The 26,517-nt window shown below is 41.9% G+C and overlaps 1 protein-coding gene across 1 annotated transcript in view; it reads left to right on the top strand.

Moving 5' to 3' along the window:
• The window catches only part of IREB2 (iron responsive element binding protein 2), a 2,086,845-nt gene that overhangs the window by 847,901 nt on the left and 1,212,427 nt on the right, over window positions 1–26,517 (top strand). The window contains exon 8 of the mRNA XM_044077824.1: window positions 17,346–17,485. Coding sequence (XP_043933759.1) covers window positions 17,346–17,485 — 140 coding nt within the window. The remainder of the gene's footprint in view (window positions 1–17,345; window positions 17,486–26,517) is intronic.

Here is a 26,517-nt window from a genome sequence, read left to right as displayed (position 1 = left end):
GTTTTATCTCTGTTACTATATTTGCTACTACTAGTAAAGGTGGTCTAGATTTTGATTTTCTAGTAATTGCTTTTTTTGGCAGCCACCATAATTAGATGCAGCAAGGCTTTACTATGTCTAGGCAATTCCAATTCTGTATCATAGCTCAAAAAAAATCACCTCCCCAGTCAGTCCAATCCCCACACCCAGCATCTCCGACAGCACGGTCTGCAGGGAATCCCTAAAGTCTGTCAGCTCATTACACACTCAAAAATATGTTCCCAGTTGCCTCTTTCTTGTCCGTCGCATCTCCAACATTTGCTATCCACCTGAAGAAAAATTCTTTGGAGTCTACTTGGGTAATAAAAATATCTATTTAAACACTTCCAGGCAAAGATCCTAAATCTTCTAGTCTTTGTTGCATATTTGAGAGATATACTTATATCCCTTCATTGTCTCTTTGTGAATTGCTTGTCCAGTCTCTCTTCCCAATCCTTTCTAAGCTCCTCTGATTGATTCTTATAATTATTATGCAGTATTTTATATGCTTAACTAATTACTAATTTTTTAATGGCAGCTTCTGTTCTAGATTCTATTAAAAACTCTGTCAGTGCTGGTCTTTCATTTATGATCCCCCCCATTTCTTTCTCTTTGCCTATACTCTGATATCAATCCTTGATAGGGAAGGCAATCTCTAACCCCTTCAGTCCAAATAAATTCTTGGCCTCTTCCCATTCTTTTACCTTTCCCTTTCTAGTTATTTGCCCCCAAAACCTTGGTTCTTTTGCCAGTTTCCTTCAATAAATTCCATCTGTATCCCTAGCCACAGTCATCCCTATCGGCAGAATCTCTTTTCTCCATTCTCATGCTGGTTTAGTTCTTAGAATACTCCCTATTATTTTATGAATATAATACCCTGTATGATTTTTGTTCTCCTTAAGAGTCTGCATCCAAAATCCCAGTCTCTCCTTATTTATTGAGCTTCCTCTCTGTATCATTATCATTCCTTTCCACTTTCAATTATAGTTTTCTGCTTGTGCTTTGCATAAGAGCCTTAACTGTATTGCTCTAAAATACCCTCCTTCAGATCTTGTTGTCACCATTCAGATGATGATGTCTACAAACAGTTTGAGCATTCAAATGAAGGTTTCAGTGAATAGTTGGACAGCTAAGTGGATTTTTATTTGATTTCTTTATTGGGAAATGTATTCTGTAGATGTTCGACTTCTGTAGCACTTTGCTATTTTTTCTCTTCCATTCCTTACCTCACTGTCCCCATCCCCGTCATGACTTGGCCCTTTTTCCTGCCTGTTATCGTTTTTGGGTAGGACTGCTGGTGACTGAAATTGAAGGCTAAACATGTGTTTGTATTTCAAGTTGAAAATTACTGTTAAGGACATTGATAAATAAAGGATGCCAGGCTTTAAGAAGTGTAAACATTGTGAGTACAAAATACCACTACAAGATCCCACAGATTGTGTTTTATTTGCTTAGAGGCAGCACCTTTCTCTAGTGACTGCAATATTTGTAAGAATTTTAGTTCCTGTGCCCTAACTGAATGCAAAAACAAGCTGATGGTTAAGGGCATTCTCCCTCCAGACTTTGCACTGATGGGAGCCACAGCTTCACTGACCCAAGAAAAGGAGGAAAAGAGAAAGGCAAACTTGGAGAGATTCATGCCCCTCTAAGGCACCTAGTGTATAGAGAGATGCCCACTGTGGTCATTCTTACCAAGCCATCCTCTCCTCATTAACAGGAATCATCCAGCACAGTTGAAGGCTGAACCCTGAGACTTGCATACAGGTAGCTTCTTGTCTGAAAAGGAACTCTCCAGACTGATTTCATCAAGACTCCACTCAGTAGCTTCAGTTTGCTGTCAAAAATCCCTCAGGAGTCCTAAACAAGTCGACTGGGAGTACATGATGTCAGCTTTTAAGGCCCAACTTTGATAGGGTGTCATCTTGGTCCTGACAGTTCCCAGCATGGGCTGAGAAGTTCCACTGTCCTCCCACCATATCATTCCTCTCCATTTCCAGTTTCAGCACTGGATAGTGATGGAATCTGCACCAACTGTTATTTCAGGTACTTTGGTGTAGATTGACCTCAACTCTGTCACACAGACTGTTTTTTGTCTGGTGACATCAGCGCCAAACCTTTTGATGTAGGATGTTAATAGATCCTTGGCAGCCAGAGCCCAGTCTTCAACACTTATGCAGCCGGCAGTGATAGTTTTGGTGCCATTCTTTGTGTTGGGACATTTGATGCCTCAGGTCTGAAGGTACCTGGCTTGGCCTCTGTATTGACATTTGGGGCAGGTTTTTTGATGGTGGCACAGACATTGACCTTGTTAGCACTGATGTTTCTGGCCTAGACATTTTGGTGGATTCCACAACACAGGTTCCTTCATACCCATTGTATCAGCAGTGCCGATTCTGCCCCGAGAAACACAGAAGTTGGACCTTTGATTTGATAATAGTCAGGGCTCTTTCAAGACCAGAAGATTACTAGGCAGATTTTGGTGAGATGTGGAAAGAAGATTACTAGGCAGATTTTGGTGAGATGTGGAGAGCGCACTTCCCAAGGAAGCTCTAATGAAGACTACCATCCCAGTTCTGTAAGGTAAAGAAAATGTAGGAGGAAGCACTTGGACTCCCCCTTGGAGTCCCCCATTTTGGATACAGATCTGGATGAAGGGGAGTTCCTCCCAAATCCCTTCCAGAGCACATATCATTCAGCAAAATGTTGCAGATGATGAAGCAAAGGGGATCATGGTCAGTGGATCCCACCTCCCCTGAGAAACTGATATTACAGGCGGCTTGTAATTCCTGTCCCCTAGAAGCGTGGGTAGTGCCTCCCCTAGACAAACTGGTAAGTATGGCTTGTAAAGTGTGGAAGGCACCCGATGTAGTTGAGGTCATTCTAAAAACACCTGATTGGGTCCTTTGTACCCTCCAAAGCAGGCTGTACTGGAACAAGGGGCCTCTTGGTGACTCCATAGTGGTAATTGCAGCCACTAAAGGACGTTACAGAAAGCACGCAAACTATCCATCCCCCAATAAACATTCCAGGATGTTAGCTAGATAAAGGAAGGTAGTCTATGCATGCAGTACATTCTCTGTCAAACCATTTAACTACATGTGCACATTTCTTTTCTGACCATATGCCTTGCACATAATGCAGTGGATGGGGCAGCAAAAGTAACAAAATCTGGCCTGACTGTGAGAAGACAAGCCCTGGATGTGTCTTATGGATTTTATGGACCATCTCTAGGCATCTTTCACCACTGACCCATTCGGTAATATACCATTTGGGCAACAAGTTAAGGAGAGGTTGTCCATTTGTGAGCAAGAGGGCAAAATGCTCTCTCTTGTGGGAATTGTTTACCACCCTAAAAAAGATTTTCCAGCATAAGCAAAAAGAGGTGAGAAGCTTGTTTTGAAAATCCCAGCAGCCCCAGCATAAACAAGAAAGACAGAGGATCTGATGTTGTCCTTTTCATTCTTCCTCACTTATAGATTACAGATACTGAGATCCAACTTGGCCGTGTACTTCAGACTTTGGATCCAACTTGTGAGCTCTTCCCTCTACCCATAACACCCTATTCCATCCTTATTGCTTCAGCTCTCATTTGCTGCCTTCACCAACAGATTCTGCTTCCACTCGCAAGTGATTTGGTTGAGTTAACTGTGAGTTAAAAACCTTTTTTCCCCTTCCTTTTCTAAACAAATCAAGCAAGTCTGCTCCTCTGTAGCACCGTAAGTGTTCTTGTAAGAAGTCCCCCCAGATTTTGTTGGCATCACTGACCAAGACCAGCAAACTCCCAGATCTGACCTCCTTGGATCCAAAGATGTTTCATCTTTCGGATATTATAATGATCATTGTTGCTCCACGAGTCCCTCACTCTGATCTTAAGCCATCGGATTCAAAGCAGAGTACTTCCTATAGGAGTACCACACCAGAATATGTCATTGAGTCAGTCTCTCCCACCTTGCCTGGTCAGCTTCTCCAGACACCAAAGAAGCATTCCAGGCCTTCATCCACTACTTTCTGTAGGTCCTCCAGAAGCTCGTTGGAAGCCCATGTGTATAGGATGATGCAAAAGTTCCTCAGAGCTCAGATCCAGATTGGGGTCTTACAAATTCAGTCCCCTGTCAGATCCATGAGTATGCCCATTGCATCTGATACTGTTATTTCTCCTCCTCTGATCTGTTGAGTGGTTTTGAAGCCCCAAATCCGAGATCCCCGAGAGGTTCAACAGCAGATCCGAGGAATGTTTCTTTCTCCACTCCGACTGTTTCTTTGACTGGTTCTGCTCTGGCACCCTCAGAGCCAAAGTATCAGTGTCTGATCTGAGGGGATAGGTTTGGCTGTAGTTTTGTCAGTCCATCCCTTCTTCTCTGAGCTTTGACCATGGGCAGTTTAGATCTGATTCTCTCCTTAAGGCATGGATCCGGGGTTGGCCAAGATCTACTTTCTCCAGAAGCTTTGGCTCCTAGGAGGTGGGTCAGGGCTTCGAAGTGGTGGAAAGGGCTTTTTCACTCGAGAGAGAACCATCTTCTCATATTTCGGATCCTACCCCTTTACTCTCATTGGTTCTGAGCTCTGAGTCGGTCATACCTATTCCACAGGGACAGCCAGTTCAGTGGTGGAACTTCCCCTCTCTGCCAAAACCTCTCATCTTACGGAAGAGGTGCCCCAGAAGAGGACAAGTAAGAGGAGACACAGAGTCCTCCATGGAGTCTGTCATGCAAGACACCAATTTTGATGAAAGAGAGGGATTCCCCCAGATCACCACCGGATGACATCTCCTTTGGAGATATTCTAGAGATCCTGAAGAAGAAAGGTGGTTGTTATTCCCAAATTCCCTCTCCCAAAGAATCATTGTTCTTGGAGGCTTTTGGTTCTGGCCTATCTACGTCTTGGTTAACCTCCCTTGATGGATGAACTTGGTGATCTGGTTTCCTGCTGGGAATGGAAGGAGGCGGATACTGTCGAGCCCATCCCCAGTCACCCTGACAAGTTTTTTGCTCCACCTGCAGACCCCACTGGAGCAGAGGAGTCCCATTACATGCTATGATGATGGCGGCAGCCACAAAGAAAGAGCTAGCAGAACAGAAATCCTCTGTCCATCTGACTAATAGGGAGTCCAGAGTGATGGACAGATTTGGAAAGCGAGTGTTCGCCTAAGCCCTAAGGTCACTTAATTATCTGGTGCACTTTAGTAGACTTCAGAGAGATTTGACTAAATAACTATCAAATACTCTGAGTCTGTGTCTGATGAGGATTTCAAAAGGTCCTCCTCTCAAATGGCCACTCTTTTATCTAGTTCAAATGTTTCTATCAGGTTAATTTTTCACACAGCTGAAGAGACCATACAAGCGGCCATTTCAGTCATCACCATAAGGAGACATGCCTGGATGTGGCTATGCAACTTTGTGGAGCATTTTAAGATGACTTTTGTTAATACCCCATTTGATGGCACTTCTTTGTTTGGGCCATCAGTAAAAGGTATGCTTACCTGCAGCGAACAAGAAGGAAAGACCCTGTCTTCTGTGAAGATCAAGTTTTCCACGCCTCAACAGACCTTCTCTAGGAATCAGAGAGGTGGTAAGAAAATGTGGTTCTGTAAATTGCAGGGACCTTTCCAGGATTCACGTGAGGAAAATTCCTCCAGAGGCAGAGGGGGTAATTTTAATGACAGACGTCATTGTAGAGGTAGAGGGGGCCAGCAGAAGCAAGGCTTTAGAGATTCTCTTTCAGACATCATCGGTCACCGGTCCTGAAATCATCTCTGACTGTCCAACTCTGGAGGCAGTTGAGAGTTGGTTCTCTTTGCAGCTAGCTGCCTGGACAAACATTAACAAGAGATTTATGGGTACTAAGTATAATATCCAGAGCTTATTACATACCATTTTCCCTTCTTCATTGTCAAAGGAAGAAACTTCCCAATGTTCCACCCAGTCAGAGGAAGGCTGCAGCACAAGGAATACAAAAGCTGCCAGAAAAGAGTCATCCAGAAGGTCCCACCAGACCAGATAGGATTCAGAAGTTATTCACACGTCTTTTTAATGCCAGAGAAAATGGGGGGACCTCAGACCCATTATGGATCTAAGCAAATTGAATCAGTATGTAAAGAAAGCTAAGTTCTAAATGGTCGCTGTTCAGTCCATCCTGCCTTTCTGCATGAAGATGACTGGATGTGCTCTATAGATATTTAGGACGCGTACTATCATATCAAAATACAGACGATGCAGAAGACATCTCCACTTTCAGCTGGGGGCCAGTCATTATCAGTTCAGAGCTCTGCCCTTTGGACTCAGAACAGCTCCTAGGGTGTTTACCAAATGCATGCCAGTAGTCACAGCTTACTTGAGACTGAAAGGATTCCAGGTGTTTCCATATCTCGACGTCTGGCTTCTCACTACCCCCGCCAAGCATCAATTACAACATGCCAGGGACTATTTGCTTCAAATTTGCAACACTTTGGACATTACTGTAAATCTTGCCAAATCAAAACTTGCACCAGTTCAGAGCCTGGAATTCATTGGGACAGTTGTGGACACAACAACACGGATAGCATATTTACCTTTACATCTCATTACTTCAATCAGAAACCAGGATCAGGCTATCCTTTTCTCATCCATCCCTCCAGCAAGGTTAGTGCTGCAAGCACTTGAGTCGATGTCAGCTGCCATAATACTACTCCCTCTTGCACACTTCTTTATGCGGGTCCTTCAATGTACAATGGTCCATTCTTTATCAATCCCTGCCTTTTCAAGTAAAACTCACCCCGATTTACAGTCAATGCATTCACTGGTGGATACAATCTGACAGTCTCTTTCTTGGGAAGACCCTGTGTTCTACTGAACTCAGTAGCCTCAGTGATCATGAACACTTCTCAGCTGAAGTGGGGAGGGCCAGTTTCTGTCAAGGCATGTGGTCTCCCCAAGAGACCAACTTGCATATCAGTGTCCTAGGGATGAGAGCAGTTGTTTTAGTGTTGCAGGCATTTCAGGATGCTCTTCCACTGGGGACTGTGGCAGTTCAGAACGACAACGTCTGTAGTCTGGTACATCAAGAAACAAGGAGGGTTTGGGAATATGTGATGCCATCAAACCACTTTTTAGTTGTGATGCACATTCTGGGGAAAATCAGCGTGCTTGTGGACAAACTAAGCAGATCCATTCTGATGCCTCATGAGTGATCTGTCAATCAGTTGGTAGTGAATATGATCTTCAGGCATCGGGGCCTACTTTCTTGCGACCTATTTGCCACCCCTCTCAACAACAAGTGCAGCAAGTACTTTGCTCTGATCCCTCAGGGGGAGTCACCAAGAGATGCTGTTCTTCACGCTTGGCCCTCGCGTCTCCTTTATGCTTATCCTCCCCTTCCCCGATTCCAAGATTTTTGCAGAAAGCAAGCAGGCTGAAGAGCTCAGTAATCCTCATTGTCCCCTTCTGGTCTCAGCAAGTATGGTTCCCTTTCTATAGTCACATCTTCATTATCCTCCATGGATACTGGAAGCCTACTCAGGATCTCCTGTCTCGCCTATCGGTGATTCAACACCCCAGTATTCAGGCCCTCAAGCTGACTGCATGCTTTCTCCACTTGCAGTAATAGACAGTCCAGGCTCTCTTCCCCAGTTTGTGACATTATTGTGGCTTTTCAAAAGGATTCTAAAAAAAAAGTTTAAAAGTAAATGGAAAAGATCTCTATTTGGGCGTTAGATAAGGAGATTGATCCTTTTTCTGTACCAGTTTCAACTGTTCATTTTTGACAACTCTTTTTTTAAAGATGGGGCTAGTTTCTTGACAGTTAAACTTCAATTGGCAGCAATTTCAAATTTCCACACAGGGAGTTACTCTTTTTAATTGGCTTTCTCTAGATTGTGTAAAGCTTTTATGAAGGGCAGTTTTCTTCTGAAACCTCTGTTAAAAGATCCCTCATCTCCTAGGGATCTTACTGTGGTACTTGAAAGTTTAGCATAAAAACTCTCTGAACCGTCAGACAAATCTGATCTAAAATTTCTGTCATGGAAGACTGTTTTCTTGGTAGCTATAACTTCAGCAAAAAGAATATCTGAACTCCTTACAACGTTTTTCATAAGGATAGGTTTCTCTGCAGATTAACCCTTTTTTATGTAAAGTGACTTCTGAAAATAATGTCAACCACTCCATTCACTTGCCAGTTTTCTTTCCAAATTTTCCAATGCTACACCTCCTTGATGTACACAGACAACTTTGTTTTTAATTTCACAGGACAGACAGTTTAGTAAGCTAGACCAACTTTTTGTATCTTTCTCTCCAAATCGTCTAGGCCAACCAGTTTCTAAAGTTACCCCAGCTAAATGGATTACAGACTTGTTTCTCATGGATTTACTCTCAGAAGGGTATGACGTTATGAAAACCTCCTAAAGCTAATTCAGCTAGATCCATAGCTACATTATCTGCCTTTTGATCAAAATATGTCTATTGATGACATTTGTTCAGGAGCTACTGGTCCAAAACTCATACCTTGGCTTCAGATTGCAAACTGGACATCATATCTAGAAAGAGAGCCTCCTTTGGTTCGGCAGTGCTGTGGAACATCCTTTCATGAGGGCCACCCAAGGTCAGCTTAGCTGAGGAACTCTGTCCCATAAGTGAGGAAGAATGAAAAGGACAACATCAGATTTATAAGTTATATACTCACCATATCTAGGCATCTGTATTGTCCATTTTCATTCTTCCTGAACCCCCCTCCCGTCCATCACCCATCCATTTTTTTTTCTGGAAGGACCTATTGGACTGTATTTGGAACCTACAGTTCCACTTTTGAGCCCTGTGTTTTCTATCTGGCAATATCTGTTTCTCTTCTTTTATTGGGAATAAAGCAGCAAACATGATCTGAAACAATAGGGATGGAGTAGGGCATTGTGGGTAGAGGGAGGAAGCCGAGAGTTGGATCTGAAGTTTGAAGTATGCGGCTGAGTTGAATCCAAGGATCAGATTTGTAACCCAAGTGAGGAAAAATGAAAATGGACAGCACAGATGCAGAGTTATGGTGTGTGTATGTAACTTATAATTCCTAGGCCAGAGAGGATGAGGTGGTCCCAATAAATTGGGGAGGTAGGTAGGGGATACTTTTGGAGATTTTGTTCCTATAATCCCTGAAGGTTTACCCAGTTGTTCCCCTCTGGAGGCAGTTGGGGGGGGGGGGGTAACTCTCATTACACAGTCTGGCATGGATTGCCGTCACAATGGATTTGTTTTCTTAATATCTGATCGCGGGTTGCAATAGATAGGTAGTGTTTTCCTTAACTGGAATTTAGTTTGATTTAATCAGTAGTAGTGTGTGGGGGTGGATACTTGCTGTTCTAAAATGCACTGTTACGGCCCTCTTTATATGGTTTAAAATGAAACAATATGTACATTTTCCACACCTACCTTTAATTATAAAAAACCTGATATGTTTAACATTGGTAAAATATTTCTGATTTTTTTGTTACTGAGGATCACTTGCCTGTGACGAATAAAGGCTTGTTACTTTGAAACACTATCTGGGCTTTATGATTTGTGGAAATTATTGTGACTGAGCCATCAGTGAAATTTTAAGACCACTACTTTCTGTATTTTTTTTTTTTTTTACTTTCTCCTCACCACTCATGGTGGTGAGTTTGGAGCTAAACCGATTCCTGTGCTTGTTTTGTATGCAAGAAGAATCATACACAGAGGCTATTTAATTTCCTTTTTTATAACATCCCCAGTTTAGATTCCCCAACCCATCAATGCCACCCAGACAAAAGGAAGGACCTTTAAAGTTGTCTCAACAGTTTTGTAAAGAAAGAGAGCCCTTCTGGATGGTATTGGTGGATAATGGCCTGTCTTTGTAGATAATGGTAGTTGTAATCACAGGAAACATAATCATGGTAAACTGGAACTTCTGCAAAATCTGATTTTTATAGTTTGCTGGTGATCTAGCTACAGAACAGAATTTTGTCAGTTTCTGAATTTTGCTTCTTCTCTGAGATTGACTGTCAGCAGCCCTAGTCCTCAAGGTGCTCAGATGAATGGCCGCCTCAATACAATTGGATCTCCATGCGAGACTCAACATAAGAATTTTGCAGTGGGCACTTCAGACACAGTGGGACCAGCCTTGTTAGCCAGTATTTGTCACAGGGTCAGGTTGTCACAAGTTGCTGGACAGACCTTAAACTGGTGGATGGATCCACAAAAATCTATCAGTTGGATTATGGTTCATCAATCTAGTACCTCTCACAGTTGTAATAAGACACGTCTACCCTCTCATGGTGGGGGGGCACTTGTTAGACAAGACGGTACAAGTTTGTGGACCATGGAGGAGACCTTTCTGTACATAAGTGTACTTAAGAGCAGTTGTCCTAGAGTTGCAGACATTCCAGGACATTCTCCCTTGGGGTGCACTTGCCATACAGTCAGACAGCAAAGTGTTGATATGGTTTGTAAACAAGCAAGGTGGACTACCTTGTGTACTATGTTTAAAAAAAAAAGCAGTGAGAGTATGGAAATGGGCGATAACCTCATAACACACCTACTCAGTCTGCCAGTATGATTGCAGACAAATTGATCAGGCAGTTACCTTTACCCCAGGATATGTCTGTCAACAGCAGAGTAGCACACAGCATATTCAGAACTAGGGCTGACCTTGCTGCGATCTTTTTGTTTTGCCATTCAACACTAAATGCCCTTACTACTTCAACATAGTTCTCTAAGAAGGACAGACACCCAATGGTGCATTCTTCCAAGATTGGTCCCAGTGTCCTCTACCCTTACCTCATTCTTCCCTTGTTGCCAAGACTATTAAAGAATGCCAAAGCTTGCAAGGCTGAACTCATTCTCATAGCACGCTTTTGGCCCTGACAGACCTGAATCCCCTTGCTATGGCTTCATGTGAAGAAAAAACCCCTTCTCCCACAGAGGTCTACTCTGCTAAGTCAGCTGTCTCGATTGCTTCATCCAGACATTCAGTCCCTTTGCCTGACTACTTGGTTTCTCTAATTCTAATAATGGCCAAGAACATTCTGTTCTCTCTATACGTAATTAAACCTATTACAAACTCTCAGAAAAACTTAACCAGAAGAATTTACAAGGGAAAGTGGAAAAAAAATCAATGTGGGCTTATAACATAAACATTTCACCAGGCACAGATCAATAGACATTTTTAATTGATCTGTACAACAATGGGGTGAGTTGTACTTCAGTTAAGGTACATCTCTCAGTAATTTCCTCTTATCGTGAAGGTTTTCCACCTCATTCCCTGGCCACACACAGATTGTGTAAGGCCTTCATCAAAGGCATTTTTTATTCCAGACCTCCAGTAGTTAAACCAGGTCTAGCTTGAGATCCGAACATTGTGATTGGGAGTTGAAGACACCTCCTTTAGAACCAGCAGATTAAAATGATATCAGAAACTGCGGTGGTGGTGCTGTGGTAGCATCACCTCACAGTAAGACGTTGTCCTGTTCGATTCTCAGCTAGAGCTTCTTCTGTGTGGAGACATGCGTGAATGGGCGTACCTTCGTTGAAGGTTGTGTGTCAGGGCCGGCAACTCAGCACGTAAAAATCTACTGCCAATCATTAGCGGACCGGAGTTCTGCTGTGGCAACCCCTAACCGGGAAAAGCCGAAAGACACAACAACAACCATGGAAAATAGCTCCTTTGGTAGGTATTACTTTGGTGAAGAGAGTGTGCAAGCTTTATGCTCTGTCTTCACAGTACCACCACATCATCTTCCACCAAGACCAGATGTCCCTTAATGTAAAAGCATCTTTCATGCCCAAAGTAATCTGAACTAGTACATTCATTTCCAGTATTTATTCATAAGTACTCTAACAGAGTAGAGTACTTGCTGCATTGTCTGACTGTACACAGACTGTTAAGTTCTACTCGGATCATCCAAAGGCTTTCAGAAAGGATGAACATCTCTGTCCATTTTTCAGCACTAGACTTGGCCAAACAGTTACCAAGATTACATTGGCTAAATGGATTTCAGACTCCATTTCCTTTTGTCACACCACAGCAGACAAGCAGCTTACTGTTCCCCTTAAGGCTCACTCATTTAGGATTCAAGCTATGTCCACAGCATTTCTATGGAACATTTCACTTGATGAGATAGCAGTGGCTACTTTGTCTTCTCTACTTATACTAAGCATTACAGCCTTGACTTTTTCTCTGGGACAAGAATATTTTTTGGTGTGATAGTCTTAATGTTTTGCTAGGTTGTTACCCATGTTAACTGGGAACTCTGTCCTAATGTTCTAGTATCCGTATAAGACCTGAGAAATCTGTAAGTTATGTATATACATTAGATTTCCCTGGTCTCTCTCCATGCACTGGAACAACCAGCCCACCTTTTCTCTCAGAATTGTTATATCCTGAGGGAATCTTTAGGTTGACATGCATTTAAATTCCTTCTTTCTATTCTTTGTACATAGCTGTCAGGGCTAAATGTTGGCATACTCAATTTGGAGGATTTAACAGCAGCACAGAGGGTTATGGGTGGGGAGGAGCAGTCACTAAAGGGTGCTGTAAGCACCAGTCCTGATATTCCAGTGCCCAGACAGAGACCAGATAAATCTAATGTTCTGGTAAGTACATAACTTACATTTTCTTGAAGGGAAAAGTGAAGTTTCAGAAATTCATATGCTATTGTGGCTAAATAGGAAATAAGCTAGTTGTAGGTATATTTAAACTGTAAAGATTTGTTTCATTGAAACCTGAGAAGGAAGAGGAAATGCATCAAGATAAAGCAGCCGAACTATTGGCAAGAGAAGCTAAAAAACATAAGAAAAGTAGTAAAAGAAGTAAAGTAGTAGCAGTGGCATTTTGAATAATATATGGTTGCATAGCAGAGATATCTTGCATACTGTGCCAGTTTGTTGAGGCTTGGGAGCACTGACAAGATAATTTATTCATTTAAACATAGATGCTGTTCCAGTAAGATGTGCTCCAAGGAGAGTACAAGTAATTGTTAGGAGTAAGTTGAGCTGGAACTGAAGTAAAGAGGAGGTTAAGATGGTGGTAAGTAACAGACATAACTAACAGAATTGTTGAATGATATGTTAATTTGTTAAGTAGGACAAGAAGCACATTTGTGTTGATATTCAGGGTCTGAATAAAGTGATAATAAAGAGCAGTAGCCATGATTGAGGAAGTGGTCTTAACTACCAAACGCTGTACTCTTTCCTGTAGTTGTGGCAAACCATGGACTCTGCTAAATAAAGCTAGCTGAAAAAAAACTCCATGTTGTGTAGACTTTTATTCCTTCAGGATGATACAGATTTGTTTTGGTATTTCATTAATGCCAGAAGTATTTCAAAGAGAAATAGCACACATAATTGAAAGCTTAGAAATTGTTATGAGCATTATTGATCTGTTAATGTGTTTGAACAGAATCAGGAAGAACATGAGAAGACTGATGACATCTGTTGAACAGACTGAAACAGTGCATTTTCAAGTTAACTAAAACAAGAACAAAATAAGAGGAACAAGTTTGAGGTGCACCAATTGTCCTTTCATATTGGAGGGATTGATGTTGGGGTATGCAGTACCTTCTAGTTTATATCTAATGTTTCTCAGATAACTGTCTTTTAAAAAGCACCTGAAGCAAGATTTGTGCATTGAAATATGTGAAAAAGCAGTTGCATTGTTATTGAGTGCAATTCATAATGGTGCATGTGCTGTAATCATTCAGGAAAACAGGCTAGTTGACTCTTGTTACAGTTAAATTAGAGATGGGCTTATACAGAGAAAGAATTGTTAATAATGGGCGGATATGAGAAAATCCTTGCACGTTTTATGGCAAAGAAATGCAAGTAGAAATGGATCATAAATACTTGTGTACCAAATTAAGAAAGCCTTTGTACCGAATCTCAGCAGATTTTAATCTGCAGAAGTGTAATCTGAAGTGAAACATGGATCAGACTGGGAGCTGTGTAGTAGCAGGCATATTGTCAAGTATTTTTTTTTACCAGAGAGGAATGATGAGTTATTAGATCAGTAGTTACAGCTGACAGAGTAAAAAATGAAAGATTTTCACTTTTTGCAATTATTCAGAGAAATTGCAGAGAGGTTGACCAGTGCAAAAATTATCAGAATGAAAGTCCAGTCTTAATTTTCTTTCAGAGAGGATGTGAGTTGTATCAAAGGTTTTGTGTTAAATGTTAACATTGTTATATCTAACCAACTAAGAGAAAGGTTACTTGAAAAAACAGCATCTTAGTTTAGTAACGTGCAAGGGAAAGACAAAAGCCATGTACTGGCAAGAAATATTGGCACAGATAATGAAAGTTATGCAGAAATGTTTGTGTAAGTGGTGTTGTTTTACACAATACTGGGAAGACTATGGAGTAGAGTCTGCACAAATCCCTTGTATTTTAGAAAGTCATCGTGCTTGTTCTGAGCTGATTGTCATTCCAAGTACCCTGAAGTGATTGCTAGAGACTGCTTATAGCAGTGTGATAAACCCAGTGAAGTCTTGTCTTCTCAAGATAAGGCATACTGCTGTCCTTATGTTCTCTTCTCATATCAGGCAGTTGCCCATAGTTTGGCAGTATGGCATTAAAAGAAGTGGGTTAAAGTGTGTAGAAAGACCAAAATAATTGCAGTATAATGGAAAAGTGGAGAGGGATAGTCAAGCAAAAACAAGAATCTAATGAAAATGAGTGCTAGAGTAGCAGGTTTGAGATTTGTTATCAGGCATTTGTAGAATATTCCATTGCAAAATCTGTATGTTACTGGCACACTTACTAATAATATGAAGATTACAAAAGCAAGTTATTATTTTACCTATGCTAAAGAATCAAGGAAGGGAAAATAGATGCTGTAAAGAACTCTAAAAAGGTAAAACTAATAGTACATCTAACAGTGGAGGAGACTCAGAATCCATCATTCATCCAAGGTTCAGGATCAGCAGCCTTAAGCTGTAGTAATTGTTACAGCTGAGCCAACTAAGATCTTATATTATTTTTCAGTTGTACTGAAGACATCTAAAATAAGAACATCTAGTCCAACAGCTATGAAAGCACAGAGGGGTAAAATTAATCCTGAAAACAGCGTTGACATCTAGGAACAAAATCCAAGCTGTAAACCAGTTTGTTCTTCCTGTCCTAACTTACGGTTTTGGAGTGATTGGCCCCAAAACTTGCTGGATAAATTAGATATTAAAACAAGAAGGATGCTTCACGCTCACCAAATGATCTATACAAATCAGTGCATATCAAGATTATATATTTCCCATTCTGAAGGAGGGTTGGGCCTCCTTGAAATTGATTACATATACAGATCTGCAATTGTGGGACTCCACACATTTCTACTGACTTCACAAGACCCAAACGTAGTGAAAGTTTTGAAACATGAGGAGACTAAATCTAAGATGACTTCTCTGCTTAATCTAGCAGAAGCATATTGGTGTCAAGCAAGAATTTAAATCAAACCAGAAGTGGATAAAAATCAGGCAGCAAACGAATGTGCCAAAAAACAAAAAGAATATAAGGTGAAGGACCAGAAAAAAAGGTAAGAATTGTGGAAAATGCATAAATATAGTTGCAAGTATAGAAAACTTCTGGAAAAACCTCATGTTGATTAGGAACGAACGCAGGAATGGTTAAGGAAAGGAGAATTCAAACCAAGAGATGAAAGGTTAATGTTGGCGGCCCAAGATAGCGAGCTTAGTACACGCTGGTTTACAAAGTCCATTGAACACGTGGGAGAGACAGACAAATGTAGGTTTTGTAAAACCGAATTGGAAACAGTCACACACCTCGTTGGTGGTTGTGACACTAATGGCAGAAGAACTGTATACAGAAAGGCATAGTAATGTGGCAAGACTTTTGCACTGGGGATTGTGCAAACATTGCAGAACTGAAGTGGCTGAAAAACACTGGAAACATGAGGCAGAAAGCATCATAGAAAACGATGAGGATTACATCACATGGGATCATCCATTACCAACAGTTCAAAAGACAGATTCTAGAAAACCAGATATAGTGGTCCAAGAAAAGAAGACAAAAGTAGCATTGATTATTGAAATTGCCACACCCAGTGACTACAGTGTCTTGCATACAGAGAGAGACAAGATCACAAAATATCAGGATTTGCAGGAAGAAACAAGAGCAATGTGGAAGAAAGATACCCAGGTAGTTCCAATAGTAGTAGGAGCAATGGGTCTTGTACAGAAGAGTCTACAGTCGTATTAGTCATTACTGGGCACATTGCAGGTGCTGTGAAGAGCACTACTGGCTGACATCAAACAGTGAAACAATACTAATTTCATGAACTTTAATTGTACTTTGACTTAGGAATGGGGTCCATTCCCATCACGGTATTGAAACCCAAAAGATTTGGAGAAATTAAAAAAACAAAAAAATGTGGTAGTGTCATTGGATGGTGCCATTGTACATGAAGAAGGGCATACCTGTCATGTCTTCACATGTGTTATAGCAGCCACAGCTGTCCTAGAAGGTTCAGACAACCAGAGAGGACAGCCCTATTAAGTATTCTAAAATTTAGATGACAAAGAAATCAGCCAGATATGCAGAGAGTTGACCATGATACTAAAACTCAGAAAGCTGCATTTACTGAAATATAATCTGTCAGATGTGAGTAAAGGTCTGATCAGATGTATATAACTCATTAATGTATAGTGGCACATCTTGTAGATTATTTATAAAATAGTATGTTTTGTAGCTGTAGCAGCTAAAGATCTTGTCGAGAATGTTAACACATTCAGGATGTCAGTCTTTACTGAACATGAGGCTACAGATGATATGATAAGGTGGACAGTTGTAACTTGTTTATTATGTGTTTTGAGACATGGATGCCAAGAAATGTAGCTTGAGAGCAAAGCTCAAGAGGTAAAACTTGGCATCTGTCGAGAGAACACCATTTTAAATTATGATCGGACATCTGATCATAATTCTTTGTAGTGCATGGAGATTTGTTATGTTAATGTACTACCAGCACCAGACACGATATTAACAATGTAGGGGTTGCTTAACAATTGTTAAGCTTCCTTCTAAGTGTTGTTAAGGTCAAGTCACTTGCTATAGTATTGCTGGACCGGAATGTCATTTAACTGATATTTGAGTGTATTAACGGTGTTCCATGCACTACATACCTTTATAAATGTTAAACCGGTGTCTTAATATTCTTGTTTTCTAGTCCATATAAACAGGTCATAATAATAAGCTGTGTTCCTTCCTCCCATCAGATCTTCACTGCTTCAGAAAATGTTCTGTGAGGTTTGGGACATAAGACATAAACATTCCCTTGTTTATTTTATTTTGCTTTGTCTGTGTATATTTTGCCTCTGCATGATATAAAAAGCTACCTTATTCTTTCCTTGTTAGGAGTTGGAGGCATCGAATCAGAAGCTGCAATGTTTGGACAGCCTGTTACACTGACTCTACCACATGTGGTTGGATGCAGACTTGTGGGTTGCATCAGCTCCCTGGCAACATCCATTGATGTAGTGTTGAATATTACAAAGGTGAGTAAATGAATATTACCCAGTATTTCTTGTCACTTCTTTTAAGGAAAGATTTATACATTCCCAATGTTGTTTATCAAGTTAGCTAATTGCTGCTGAATAGTACTTCTTTGGTGGAATATCTCAGTAACCTTGTGTATGTTTTAGAGGTGGTGACATTTGCCCAGAAAGGTCATAGAAGCATGCATTTTATTTCTGTTCACTTAGCTACTGTAGATATTTTGGATGCTGTAGTGTGTAACTAGTTTCCAAACTTGTATATTTTTTCTTTTTAGTTGTTTGACCTGTGTTTTCTTTACCTTCAGCAATGTAGTGCATCATAGCTGCTATTGAAGTACACTTCCACCAACATGCATTTTTTAATAGACCTACATTAATATAGTATGTAATGTGAGCATTTGAGTAAAAATATAAACAAATAATTTATTAGCCCATATTTGATATGTTTTTTGGGTTATGGAGCTTGCTGAAGTCAGTTTCACTCCATATTCGAACTTTTAGGTGAGGCATAGGTTGGTTGGTACTAGGCTATCGGACCTAGGGCCTATACAAGCCTAGCCATAACAATTCCCTGCATATTTCTTCCCACAGTATTTCCTTCCCTGGACCCCTGTCTAGCAGGTCGACTGACGTGATCCCCAGGGTGAATTTCCTATCTCCCATCTAATCGTCAAGGTTCCTTTTGAAGAGGGCCAAGGAGGTGCTCTGCTTGATATGCATAGTATGGGGAGTCTCTGGGTCAGGAACTTATCCCTCCAGCATGTTTTGTTCATTGTGATGACAAGGTTTAGATCTCTGGAGTGTGTGGCTCTGAGGGATTGGGATTTCTTTAAGTGGAGCATGTCCAACAGCTCAGAGTTTGACGTGGCCTTGTATGTTAAACAGAGATCGCCTGTGAGTAGGCAATATGCCACAGAGTATACCATTGTTTTTAAGGAAGCTTATCAAGAAGGCAAGAACAGAAACATTAACAATGAAGGTAATTTGTTGTAGTCTGAGAAAAGGGGAGGGAATGTGGTTGATGTTGCTGCTGATTAGCAGCTATGTTCTCTTTGTTTGTATGGTTTATCTAATCTTGAGAAGTACATTTAACTTTACATTTCCAGAAATAGTGGAGCTGATGTCATTTTCATTCATTCCTCAACCTGTGGGTTCAGATCCAAACCTCTTATCCGACTTGGCCGCTTTTTTATAGCTTAGGATCTGACTCTCAAGCTCCTCTGTTGCCCATAATGCCCCTGTCCTCCAAATTACCTCAGATCTCATTTGCGGCACTTCTTGCAATCTGGGTTTTTTTCTGTTGTAGCTGCTTGTGGGTCGTGAATGATTTAAAACAGATGCTACCTTTTTCTGACACTTATGTGCAGTCTGTCACCCATCCTTACCCTTCTGTAAATTTTTTTATTATTTTCAGGTTTCTCCGTTTAGATAATTAGCTCCTTTTATACCTTTGGGTATATTTCCCCCTACCATTGATGGTAGTTCTCTTTCCTGTATTCCTTAATTATATATCACAAGACTTTTTCACTCCTTGAGAAGTGTTTTTGTTAAATCCTGATTATGGCAGATAAACCAGACAAGCCTTTGGATTGAAAAAATGCACTTCCTGTAGGCACAACATTCCTTAGTCTGATGCCCTCAGGGAGTGCATTTACTGCCTAGGGCCTAGTCATTTGGATGTGACTTTTGGTATTTGTTCGTGTTTCGTTGCCTGTGCTCTTGTGGAACACTGCAGCAAGCTAATTCTAAAGAGTTTTCTTCCTCTGCCTGCTTCTGTTGCTGGTCTGACTAGAGAATCAGGGACGCAAACCCCTTCAAGAAGGCATAAGAAGTCCCAGGGAGCACAGAAAATGCTCTCCTGCCCAGTCTCCTCAAAAAAGAGCTACTTTTGAGCCACCAGCTAAGAGTCTGAAACTGTTGGATCTTAGGCCTTCGGATCCAACACGTACATTATCACCTCCTTGGTGCCAAACTCCTAGTCCCTCCTCTGGAGGTTGTATCTCCTACTGTGAGGTCTCCCTTTCTTCAAGGAACTCCAAAGAAGTCTTCCAGACCTCCCTCTGCATTATCCTCTGTCAGATCTTCCCAGAGCCTTTCTGAAGCAGAGGTGGAGAGGATGAAGAGGAGATTCTTCAGGACGGAGATACAGATAATGGTTTTGCCTGCTCCATCCCCCACCGGATCCGTGAGCCACCGTCCTACCTTTGTGGTTTGATTACTCCTCCTCCAGTCCGACCTCCCGTTTTGGAGCCCTCTGATCCAGAGATTACCAGAGTCGATAGGTCGGATCCAGTGGCCCTTCCTTCCTTGGCTCTGACAACTTCTCTGATCTGATCAGCTCTGACTCTGTTGGACCACAATGAATCCCATTTCCGAAGTGTCGACATTGGATGCAAGGGAATGTCCTCGACTCAGAAGTGTTTGGAGCCGTCGCTTTTTGTCAGAGCCTTGGCACTTGACAGGTTGGCTCCCACTCCCCGTTTGGGGCAGGGGTCCATGAGCCTTTGGAGTTGTTTGCTCCTAGAGCCCATGGTTCAGCAGAGATTGCTTTTGGCCTGTCTGGGTCCTTCTGCATTTGAAATGGTAGAGAGGGTATTCTCTCAGACGAGAATTACGTCAACTCTACCTCCTTCGGATCGTACTCTGTTTTGACTTCTGTGCCTGAGCCTGCTCTTCTTGCATCTCAGCTCAGGGACAGCCAAAATCCTAAGAACTTCTGAGCAGCTCCCTCTGCGGAGCTTCCCGTCTCTTCTGACACCTCCCTGGAACATCTCACTGAGGAGGTCCCTTGAAAGAGACTGTGCAAGAGGAGGCACTTGGATTCCCCTCAGGAATCACTGGCTCATCTACATCTTGAGTGAACCCCCCCCCCATGGATGACCTTATCAATCTTGTGTCTCGCAGGGCATGGAAGGAGCTGGACACTGTGCAGCCCATTTCAAAGGTAGCTGACAAGATCCTTAGTGCCCTGTCAGATAGGCAACACTGGACAAAAGGTTCCCCGGTATGTGCCATGGTCATTATGGCAGCCACTAAAAAGGAGCCACCCGAATAGAGCTTCTCTATCCATCCCCCTAGCAGGGAGTCTAGGGCTTTGGACAGGTTTGGGAAGTGGGTGTAAGCTTCAGTGACATTTGCATTGCGATCGCTGAATTACCTGACTGCAGAAGGACTTAATTAAGGAATTCTCTAGCTCTGCCCAAAGGTCCACGTCTGCAGAGGAGCAGGAAATCTTTTCCTCCACATTGGCCACTCTACAGTTTATCTCTAATTCATCCATGAGGCTAATCTTGCATGCTGCAGAGGGGATACCTCAAGCCAGCTCAGGCATTGCTGTAAGGCATCATGCCTGGATGAGGCTTTGTGACTTTGCTGGACCTTTCAAGGCGTCCTTCATCAGTGTTCCTTTTGATAGATTGTCATCGTTTGGCCCCACTGTTAGATGCTCTCCTGTAGTGAGAAGGACAGAAAGGCCTTGTTTGCTGTCTGAATCCATTTTTTCTACCCCACAAAGACCTTTCTCCATGAACCAGCATGATGGTAAACAATTGTGGTTCAGAAAGTCTCGGGGTTCTTTTTAGGAATTACAGGGAGGTTTTTCCAGCAAAGGGGAAAATAACTATAATGCCAGACATTGCCCTTTTGACAGGACGGGTCTGCAAAATCAAGAATTGTGAGATTCCTTTTCTGATAGGTCCTTTCAGCTCTCCTGAGAGGTTGCCTGACTGTCCGCTGAAGGCAGTTGGGGAGCACTTATCCTTGCACCCGGACATCTAGCCAGTCAACAAATGATTGTTGGGTGAAAGGGATCATATCTGGAGGATCTTCCATTCCATTTTACCAAAGACCAAAATCAAAGAAATATCTCCCCGATGTTCCACCTAATCAGAGGGAGGAAGCAATGTTGTATTGCCAAGCTGCTAGAAAAGAGACTCATCCAAGAGGTTCCACCAGACCAAGTCAGATCTGGAATTTACTCAAGGTTCTTTTTAGTGCCAAAGAAGACAGGGGACCATTACTAAACAAATTAGTAGACGGTGTGAAGTTCTGGGTGGTCACTGTTCAGTCCATTGTACCACATTTTCGAAAGGATGACTGGATGTGCTCAGTTGACCTTCAGGATGCATACTATCACACCAAAATGAACAGGTGCTCCAGAATGTTTTTCCATGTCCAGCTGGGGGCCAGTAATTATCGGTTCAGAGTACTGCCCTTTGGTCTCACCACAGCCCCCAGAATGTTCATCAAATGCATGGCGGTGGTAACAGCTCATTTGAGACTGCATGGCTTCAATGTATTTCCTTATCTAGAAGACTGGCTCTTGCCCACATCAACCTGGCATCTACTGCTACAAGCCAAGGACTATATACTTTACCTAGCCCCTACCCTGTGCATCAGGATCAACATGCAGAAATCGCAGCTTCATCCTGTACAGCTGATAGACTTTATAGGAGCATGTCTAGACACAGCCAATTGCCTAGGCTTTTTGCCCCTGGAGAGGATATAAACCTTAAAATCTCATATCAAAGAAATTCTGGCCAGTCCCAACGCAGCAGCAGGTCTAGTCCTCAGAGCCTGAGGTTTGATGACTGCCATGATAACCTTGATTCCAACAGCATGCTTACGTATGAAAATCCTTCACTGGACGCTGATGGTTCTATGGTTGTTACATTTGTATCCACTAAATCATCCAATGCCAGGACTCGTTCCTATGGTGGCTCCACTTGGAAGAAGTCGAACAGGGACATCCTTTTGTATTTCTTCCTCCCCAACACCACATTGACCATGGACACTTCTCAGCTGAGGTGGGGGGAGGCATTACCTGGGTCAAATGATCTAAGGCAAGAGGTTGACACAGGAGACCAGTTTGCATATCAATGTCCTAGGGATAAGAGCAGCGCTTCTAGTGTTGCAAGCATTTTTGAGCTTTCTATCTCTAGGAAATATTGCTATATAAATAGACAATATGTCTGTGGTATGGTACATTGACAAGCAGGGAGGAACCAGATCTTGCCCTCTATGTCGAGAAGCAGTGAGAGTTTGGCAGTGGGCGTCCTCTTCCAACCGCTGTAGAAATGCTCATTCCAGGGAAATCCAGCATTCTGGCAGACAGGTTCAGCAGAGTTATTCTGATGCCTCATGAGTGATCTCTAAATCGATCCGTGGCAAACATGATTTTCTACAAGTGCTGTCAACTTTGCTGTGACCTGTTTGCTTAGCCCATCAACTACAAATGCAGCAGGTTCTTTGCCCTGATCCTTCCTCAGGGGCAGTCACAGAGAGATGCTCTCTCTAGTCCATGGTTGGTCCTGTGTGTCACTCTTACGTGCATTAAGAAGATATTGAGACTTGGGTGTTCTTTTAAGTAGTTTATTGTATACAAATACTTCAGGATGGATGGCAGAAGCATTGAACTTAAATGAACTATCTGACTGACTGCCTACATACTTGCAAGCTCTCACTCTTCCTGCTCAATCACACACACTGATCTACATCTTCCCTCTTTACTGAGCTGTCTCATATAAACAGTGACATTTCAATAGGCATGCAATTTAAACGGTCACTAATAAAGAAAAACAGTCATGTCCAGGTTGCCGTGTATCTGAAACTAGGTTTCGAGGTGCGACCTGATCTTGTGACATAATAGTTATGACTGGGTTTAACAGCAGGGCAGTCACAGAAGAATGTTTTGCTTGAGGTGTCTCAGGGATTTTCTCAGGATCAGGGATTGCTGATGGAAAGTCACTCTGAGAACTAGAGTCTGTCACAGGCAAGATGCTGTAACACTAGTTCAGACAATGGTAACAAATACTTCTGATTTCATCTGAATTCCATTCCTTGTGATTCCACAATGTACAGTCTCTGCTTTTGACTCAAACTTTGCACAAATCCAATGCGATCAAAACCTTTTGACGTTTGCATTCTCACTATCTCCCCTTTTTTGCAAATAATAGAGCAGTTTGCTGATTTTATCATAGTAAGACTTCTGGGACAAACGCTTTTTCAACAGTTGAGCTTTTACTGCTTTGTTGTTTTTAACACCTGGAACCAATAGATTACTGCTGATTGGTAGTGTGGTACTGGTTTGTCTCAACGTACTGTAAGTCTCTGGGCAGGTGAACCAAGATGTTTATCATGAGGAGTGTTTCTGAGATTTAACAAGTTTGGAAAAACATCAGTATTGTCAAGTCCTGATTTCTCTAACAGCTATTTTGCAATTTGAACTGCATGTTCAGCAAAACAGTTTGAATGGAGGTTTTCAGGACTATTCGTGATTTGAACAAAGTCCCAATCTTTTGTTAATTTCTTGAACTGCTGACTTGTAAACTGTGAACCATTGATCGAAATAACTCTGTGTTTGACTAATATGAACAGAAAAATGTCGCTTCAACTTAGCAATGACAGTATTGGAAGTTAGGTTGGGAAAGTAGGTCAATCTCGAACCAATTTGAGTAAGAGTCTACTAGCACTAAGTAATGTTGACCATTCCACTCAGACATCTGTGGCTACTGTCGACCAAGGTAGTTCAGGAATCTGGCTTAACTGAAGTGATTTTTTTCTGTTGATGGGGCTTTGTACTGTTACATACTGAAATCATGGCCTCAAGCTAAATGCCAAAAAGTGCATAGCCATCCCCTTTGGAAAAAACAAAGTACCCACAAGCTACTACATAGGTGGTAGTCCCCAAAATATGGAAGACGTAATAAGGGATCTGGGGACCCAAGTAGATAGTAAACTCTCCTTTGATAATCACATTGCCAAAGTGGTTAGAAAATCCTTCTACGTGGCCCACCTTATCACAAAAGGGTTCACATCCAGATCAAAAGAGGTCATTGTGCCCCTCTACTCATCTCTCATCAGACCCATCATAGAGTACAATGCCCCATTTGGGATGTATCTTACAAGACCCCTGCAACAGCTGGAAAGACCACAGAAGTACCTCACCAAGAGGATCACTGGCCTCAAACAGATGTGCTATGCAGCTCGACTGAAGAAACTCCAGCTGTACTCTGTTGCATACTGCCTACTCAGAGGTGATCTCTGCCTGACATACAAGGCCATGTCCAACCTAGAACTGATGGACATGCTCTACCTAAAGAAAAGCTTATCCCCTCGAGCCTCACACTCTAGAGATCTAAACCGCACCACAACAATAAATAGAATGTGGTGGAGGGATAGATTCCTGTCACAGAGGGATCCCATGCTTTGGAACAAGATTCCAATCTACATTAGGCAGAGCTCCTCGCTAGCACTCTTCAAGAGAAACCTTGATGAGTGGATGGGAAACAGAAAGTTTACCCCGGGGATCACTTCAGTGGCTCTGCTGGACAGAGGCACAGGGAACTAATCTAAGGGGGCAGTGAAAGCCAACACATTCTGGCTAGGCTTATAAATGTCTTCTGGCAGATAGTCTAGTACCTACCTATGAACCTAAGATGAAAGTACTTTCTCAATATCTCTTGACATAGAAGGCCAAAAGGGTTGACATCTCACCCTTCTTTTGGTAGAATCAGTTCCTGAGTAGCCACAAATAAGGATTTCAATGTACTCTTGTTGCAAGGACTTTGGAATAATCACTTTTAGGACCTTTCATGATGTTACCATTGTCTGACGAAATCTCACTTCTGTATGGAAAATATGGTAACACTTCTCATGGTAAACAAGATTGCTTTGAAGGCCATCTTTGACTGATAGAGGTTTAGCATCTGGAGAATTGGATTTGAAGCTGTGCAAGTTCTGAGCACATCAAGACGTGTGAAAGAAAAATTTCTCACTTCCATGAACTCAAAGTTAAGTTGCTCATTGTTATTCAGTTCTTTGTTTTTTGCTGGGTGATCTGGATAAAGTATCAGCAAGATAAAGACGTTTGCCTTTTATGTAAACAAGATTCAAACTACACTTTTGCAATTTGAGCATTATATGTTGCAGTCTAGCTGGAGCTGTATGCATAAGCTTTCTCAAAATAGTGACTAGAAGTGGGTGATCAGTTTCAACCTGGATAGGTCGACCATAAATATAATCATGAAACTTTGAACATGCAAACACAATTGCCAAAAGCTCTTTCTCAATCTGGGCATACTGCATGTCAGTCTGGGTAAGAGTTCTTGATACAAAGGCTACTGGTCTCCTCTCTTGAAGAATGACTGCACCTAGACCAGACTTAGAAGCATCACAGGAAAGAGTAACTGGTTTGTGAGAATCATAGTAGCTAAAAGTTGGTGGGTTGGCAATTTTCTGTTTCAGGACATCAAATACTCTCTAGTGCTGTTCTGACTATGACCAGATTACATCTTTGCATGTCAGCTCTCTCAATGGCGCTGAAAGTTGTCTTAAATCTGGAATGTATTTGCCTAGATAGTTGACCATGCCAAGAAAATGTTGTAGGGCTTGGACATTGTCTGGAGCTGGCACCTTGAGAATTGCTGTTTGCTTAGAAGGATCAGGTCGTAAGCTGGAACTGGTAAACAAGTGACCAACATAAGTAACTTTTCACAGCCTAAACTTGCACTTCTAAGAATTCAGCTTAAGATTTACTTCACATGCCCTTTCCAAAACTTTCTTGAGGTTTCTGTCATGTTCGACTTCACCATCATCTCCTAGTAGGATATCATCTACTATAATAGCAAGGATAACCAGAAAAAATTGGGTCTATATCAGAGCACGAAAAGGCTTCTGAGCGAATATGGAAACAGCGACACATATTCATCGAATTGCATTGAAGCAATTCAATGAATATGTCAAAGGGCAAGGAGATAGTTGGCCAGCTTCACGAAGTTGCCCTTTCCTTCCCTATAGTGTAATCTCTGAGTTGGTATATTTAGTTAGGGAGTGTGGGGGGTGAACCCCCCCACACCTGTTTATGGTGTTAAATTATTGTTTTTTAGCGAACAGTTGCGTACGTTTTTTTCCCTAGGGAAAAATTCGATAACGTGGCCGTTTGCTATTTTCAGGTTTCGCACATTATGTGTAGACTTTTATGTAGTCACACATATGCACTTTTGGTGTTATAATATAGACCCGAAAAATTTGCT

Source organism: Protopterus annectens, chromosome 7.part0 (assembly GCF_019279795.1).
Source record: "Protopterus annectens isolate FY-2018-M chromosome 7.part0, PAN1.0, whole genome shotgun sequence".
Lineage (NCBI taxonomy): Eukaryota > Metazoa > Chordata > Ceratodontiformes > Protopteridae > Protopterus > Protopterus annectens.
The sequence above is the reverse complement of the archived record's forward strand: the minus strand, read 5'-3'. Positions and strand labels throughout refer to the sequence as shown.